Here is a 6,555-nt window from a genome sequence, read left to right as displayed (position 1 = left end):
AATATCCATGCCTTGAAAAGGGTTCCATTTAGTACCCACTTGTATTCAATTTTCCACAAGATCGAACTCAAAATAGAGCCATGTGGATCTTTGGACTCGATGCCATGCTGTCAAACCTGGCCGGCACTATTGACAAAGAAAATTTACCGGTTCTACAAGTATTCTTCAGTCAAAAGACCCCTTAGATAAGGAAGAATCTAAAGGTATTGAGTACGTCCAAAATGCAACTATCTGGGAAACGAGGCGGGACGCTGTTATGCCTCGTCGAGCAGGACTATGGGCCTAGAGTGAGAGTTACGGTCAGTAGTAGCTGAACTTTATTCCCGTGTACAATTACTTATGGGTAGTTCTACAAATCAGGGAATTTTACGGGGCTCAACCTGCAGCTCCTTAAATTACCAATTAATAGTTCTCGTTTTAGGGTATTAATAAAGTTTAACTCACATAGTACTTGGTCACTGAATTTCAACACGTTTTAATAAAAACATCCCAGACAAAAATGGCTTCAAATGGGAAAAATTCTCATTTCCCTGTGGGGTGACATTCCAGAATTCATGATGTAAATCACAATAAAAAATATATAAAAATATAATTAGTCAAAAATAACATTGTATTGAAAGTAACCATTAGTGTATCTTTCATTTAACCTATATGGATTATGTTTGAATTCCCTATTTACATAATTTTTTGATTGCTGAACAAAGGCGACACGAATTAAGTATCACTTCCCTGCCACCTATAAACACGTTAAAATCTGTAACAAAACAAAGGGTAAGCCACGTTGTCGTTCTTATGTATTTAAGTATGCAGTTAAGTTCGCCTAGTGAAACGTTTATTTCGCCCAAATCGTCAGTCAGTTAGACTTGAAATCGAAACAGACCAAGAAATACCAGATCAGACATCTGCTTATTGCTTGATATTAAACGATTGTATATTCGAATACAAACCTTTGAGTAACATTGTTAAGAAAATATCATGTATAGTGTTATGTAGTTATAGCTACGTATGTACGCATGTATACGGTGGCTGCGCCCACCGTCCTTTTTGATAGAATAAACAGTGTGCTAATAGCAAGCAAGCGTTTCACTCGTATCCCTCGTAACGGACTTAACACTGGCGACAGATTACCCACGTTTACACAAAATAAAAACGGCCGTTAAAGCATGTCTAATTTTGGCATTTTATCAACGTTTGACCACAATGTGCAAGATTGGAAAACGTACAAAAGTAGAATATCACAGTGGTTCATCGCAAATGATATCGATGCGAAAAATGATACGTCGGGAATAAAAAGGCGAGCGATATTGCTGAGTGCACTGGCGGATGGCACATTCAAGCTGGCAGCGGACTTGGCGTTGCCAAAAGAACTTCAAGATTTACCATATGGACAGATCATCAACCTGTTGGATGGACATTTCACACCTAAACGATGTGGCTTCAGCGAGCGGTACAAATTCTACGCAGCAACGCAGCAACACGGCGAATCGCATCCCCAATGGGCTGCGAGGTTACGTGGGCTAACGGCGCACTGCGGATTTAAAGATGTGGAAGAGGCACTCCGCGACCGATTCGTCATGGGGATGGTAGCAGGTCCTGAACGCGAGAAGCTGTTCGCGCAGGACATGGACGGGCTGTCATTGGCGAAGGCGGTCGAGCTGGCGGAGAGCATACACTGTGCTCGCGCAGGAGCTGCATCAGCGTCAGCCGCTCCACTTCAAGAAACGGTTTTTAAGATAGTGAATAGTTCCTCGAAACCCAAGAATAACGTTCGTTCGGATGTGAAGTGCTTAGTGTGCGGTCGTTCAAATCATGAGTCATCTCAGTGTCGATTTGCTAATTATAAGTGTAGAAAATGTAACGTGAAGGGTCACCTACGAAAAATGTGCACGAAAGTGAATTTTATTTCAACGGAGGATGTGAGTGACGATGATGACGGTAAGGAATTATTTAATATTCGCTCAGTAACTGGTGAACCAATGACGGAAATGGTAACAATAAATGGAATGCAATTGCGATTTGAAATAGATAGTGGATCTGCTGTCACGGTGATATCAGAAAAAATGTATAACTCTCATTTTAAAAATCAGCCATTGCTACCCGCGGACGAAAAGTTATTTACTTATACAGGTAATAAAATGACGTGTTTAGGTTATGTTCGATTACCAGTTACTTATATGCAACAGACTCGCATTCTCGCTATTTATGTTATATGTAATGGGGGCCCGCCGTTACTAGGCAGAGATTTTATTTCGAGTTTTAAACTGGAATTGATTCCGTGTAATTTTGTCACTAACTCGAGTACAGTTGTTCAAGAATTGCAATCACAATTTCCTGAGGTTTTTTCAGACTCATTAGGCGCCTTTAATAAATATAAAGTTAAGCTACAACTAAAGCCAGATTCGAAATCATTTTTTTTTAAAGCGCGGCCAGTAGCTTTCGCTTTACGAGATAAAGTAGATAAAGAACTAGACCGTCTAGTAAAGTTAGGTATTTTAAAACCGGTGGAACATTCAGAATATGCATCTCCAATCGTGCCTGTGCTTAAGAAAAATGGGTCAGTTAGAATATGTGCAGATTATTCAGCTACGATAAACAAACAATTACTTGTCGAGCAATATCCGCTTCCAACCGTTAGCGAGTTGTTTTCAAAATTGCACGGAGGACAACAATTCTCAAAATTAGATTTGTCGATGGCATACAACCAATTTTTACTAGATGAAGAGTCACAAAACATTACATGCATTAATACGCATCGTGGTCTATTTAATTACACTCGTTTGGTGTTTGGGTTGTCAAGCGCGCCATCGATATTTCAACGGGCTATGGAAAATATACTCGCTGGCCTGGACGGTGTCCTGTGCCTGTTAGACGATGTCCTAGTAACTGATAACTGTCCAGAACTGCACTTAAAAAAACTACACATAGTTCTCAAAAGACTCCAGGATGCTGGGTTAACCCTGCAAAAAGAGAAATGCGAATTTTTCAAAAATGAAATTAATTATTTAGGTTATATAATTAATAGGGACGGGTTAAAGAAAGACCCGAGGAAAGTGAATGCGATTGCTGACGCCCCGGTGCCTAATAATGTTAATTCATTACAATCCTTTTTAGGAATGGTGAATTATTACAGGAATTTTGTGCCCAATGCTTCTAGTGTCCTTAGTCCTTTATACGATTTACTAAAAAAAGGAGTTAAATGGCATTGGTCATCAGTACATGATGAGGCATTTAAACTTATAAAAATTTTTTTAATGTCGGATCAAGTTTTGGCACATTTCGATCCCCAGGCAAAATTAATATTAACCGTAGATGCATCCCCGAACGGGTTAGGTGCTATTTTATCACAGATAGGCAGCGACGGGTTAGAACGGCCTATATCATTCGCCTCGCGAACACTAAACTCGGCAGAAAAACGATATTCACAAATACAAAAAGAAGCTACTGCCATTGTATTTGGAGTGCGTCGATACCACCAATATTTGTACGGAAGGTCTTTTCCCTTTTTATTGCGAAACGATCATAAGCCACTTATATCCATTTTTGGGCCTCATAAAGGAATACCGGAAGTGTCAGCAAACAGGTTACAAAGGTATGCGATGTTTCTCAGTGCCTACAATTATAATATAGAATACGTGCGTAGTGCTGATAACAGCGCAGACTACCTGTCGCGGGCGAGCGTCCCGGACGCGCGGGGGGCCCCGCACGGGGAGGGAGGCGCACACGCAGCGGCGCTCGTGGACCGGGCGTCTTACGTCAACTTTATTGTGGAGGGAAATTTGCCTATAACGTTAAACGAGTTGCGTAAGGAAACTAAAAACGACGTTACCTTGTGTAAAGTAATCGACTACGTTCTCAAGGGGTGGCCAAGGAAAATGGTTGATATAAACGTAAAACCATTCCACTCTTGTCGACTGCAATTGTCCTATGAAAACGGATGTTTAATGAGAGGACACAAGGTAATTTTGCCGGAGGTTTTGCGCGCTAAGGTGCTATCGGAGCTGCACAGTTCACATTTCGGCATTGTAAAAACAAAATGTGAAGCTAGGTCTCGATTCTGGTTTCCAGGTATTGATAATGATATAGAAAATATGATTGACTCTTGCAATATATGTCGGCAACTTCGACCAACACCAGCAAAAGCGCCCCTGGCGCCTTGGCAATACCCCCCTAAACCTTTTTTTCGTATACATATCGATTTTTTGGGTCCAATTAATAATCGTATGTATCTAGTTATCGTTGACGCGTATACAAAGTGGGTTGACATTTACGATATGACTACCTCAACGACTTCTCGAAATGTAGTAAAAAATATGTATGATTTTATGTCAAAATATGGATTACCACACACAATCGTTAGTGATAATGGAACAGCGTTTACGTCTAGTGAGTTCCAAACATTTTGTGCAATTAATGGTATTGAACATTTAACATCACCAACATACAACCCGGCTAGTAATGGCCAAGCTGAGAGTTATGTTAAAATCATTAAGAAAGGAATAAAATCATGCATCCTTTCGGCTAGTCATCAATACGACCTTCAATTAAAAATGTCTAAATACCTTTTCGATTACAGAAATTCTAAGCATTCCGTCACAGGGTTCTCACCAGCTGAACTAGTATTTGGTCATAAACTTAGGTCGCTGTTAGATTTACTTAAACCTACGCCGCCTTCACCGTCACTCACATCTTCTGCTAATAACGTACAACAAAACCAGTGCTCGCAGATTAAACACTATGGAGGAACAAACAAATACATTTACAAAGTTGGCGATAAAGTAAACTATAAAAAATATTCAAATAATAAGAAATTTGAGTGGTGCATCGGTACTGTGGTACGTGTTATTGGCAGCGTTTTATACCTAATCCGAGACGATCTAACATCTGTAATAATGAAAAAGCATAAAAATCAAATTTTACCGTATAAGGGTGAAGAAGGTGGTAAAACTCTACAACAACATTGGGATTATGATGATTTCTTAGTGGAAGACAACTCATCTTTGACTCAGAACCAGCCCTTGGGCTCGAGTGAGCAAACCACCATACCTTCATACACCAGAGAATCGGGCAGATTACGCAACATACCCAGAGTCGATTATAGGGCTTTCTTTTAACATTATTAACAGATTGAAGTATCAATTGATGTCTGTCAATCGGGGGAGGATTGTTATGTAGTTATAGCTACGTATGTACGCATGTATACGGTGGCTGCGCCCACCGTCCTTTTTGATAGAATAAACAGTGTGCTAATAGCAAGCAAGCGTTTCACTCGTATCCCTCGTAACGGACTTAACAACTGTAAACGCAAAGGACGGCTGGGTGACAGTTGAACGGGTTCGTAAGGTCAAAGACCGCAAAGTAGTAGTGGGATGCAGAACCGAAGAAGCTCGACAACGTATTAAAGAGAGGTTGAAAGGCGCAGCTGACCACCTTAGCGTAGAGGATATCAAGAACCAAGACCCGATGGTGGTTCTCAAAGACGTTCTGCTGGTAAACAGCGATGAGGATATTTTACTAGCACTCAAGAACCAGAATGCAGATGTCTTTGCGGACGTGAAGAAGGAAGAGAACAGGGTTGAGATTAAGTACAGGCGGAAAGCGAGAAATCAACTATGCAGTCATGTTGTGTTGAAGGTATCTCCCCGCCTGTACAATAACTTGATTGGTAGAGGCTATGCACATATAGACATGCAACGCATCAAGGTGGAGGACCAGTCACCGTTGATACAGTGCTCGTCATGTTTGGGATACGGCCACGGTCGCAGGTTCTGCAAGGAAACCATCCCTAAATGCAGCCACTGCGGTGGCCCCCACATGAAGAGAGACTGTGCGGACTGGTTGGCAGGAGAAGCACCGAGGTGTTGTAATTGTACAGCAGCCAAGATGGTGGACAGCGTGGAGCATAACGCGTTTAGCCCAGAGTGCGCAGTGCGTAGAAAGTGGGAGGCACTAGCTAGGGCGAAAATTGCGTATTGCTAAGGTGGTCCCGGCGGATACAGGGGCAGGCAGCCCCACCAGAGGATACCTGGTCGCCCAGGCAAACTTACAGAGGAAGATGTTAGCGACAGAAGAACTAATGATAGAGTCCGCTAACAGAAAAATCGCAATAGCTCTTGTTCAGGAACCATATGTGGGAGGGGTTAGAAGGATGAAGGACTATCGTGGGGCGAGAGTCTTCCAGAACGCAGTAGTAGGAGATGGGACCGTCAAGGCAGCGATTATCGTCTTTGATGACAGTATCGATGTCTTACAGTGCCCGAAACTCACTGACAACAATATTGTTGTGGTGAGGATCCGAACCAGCGTATGGGAAATCGCGGCGGTGTCCTTCTACTTCGAACCAGACCAACCCATAGGGCCATACCTGGACCGGCTCAAGACCATTTGCGAAGAACTGGGACCGACAAAACTAATAATAGGAGGCGACAGTAACGCCAAGAGCACCTGGTGGGGCAGCACCATAGAGGACCACAGGGGTGTTGAGATGTCCGGGACCCTGGAAGAGTCCGGACTCCAGGTATTGAACACCGGTGATACGCCAACTTTCGACACCGTGAG

General features: G+C 42.3%; 1 protein-coding gene across 1 annotated transcript; it reads left to right on the top strand.

Moving 5' to 3' along the window:
• The first annotated feature begins 1,163 nt into the window (after positions 1–1,163).
• Positions 1,164–5,278, top strand: LOC114355315 (uncharacterized protein K02A2.6-like). The gene has a single exon (XM_028308108.1). It carries the CDS (start codon positions 1,164–1,166, stop codon positions 5,109–5,111), a length of 3,948 nt encoding a protein of 1,315 aa, XP_028163909.1. The 3' UTR covers positions 5,112–5,278.
• Positions 5,279–6,555: the final 1,277 nt, after the last annotated feature.

Source organism: Ostrinia furnacalis, unplaced genomic scaffold (assembly GCF_004193835.3).
Source record: "Ostrinia furnacalis isolate ACB-3 unplaced genomic scaffold, ASM419383v2 OfSCF2382, whole genome shotgun sequence".
Classification (NCBI taxonomy): Eukaryota; Metazoa; Arthropoda; class Insecta; order Lepidoptera; family Crambidae; genus Ostrinia; species Ostrinia furnacalis.
Note: the sequence above shows the minus strand (reverse complement) of the source record. Positions and strands in the feature narration are given on the sequence as shown.

Excerpts from the sequence above, each read along its gene's own strand:
- LOC114355315 (XM_028308108.1), top strand. The coding sequence starts at position 1,164 with ATGTCTAATTTTGGCATTTTATCAACGTTTGACCACAATGTGCAAGAT.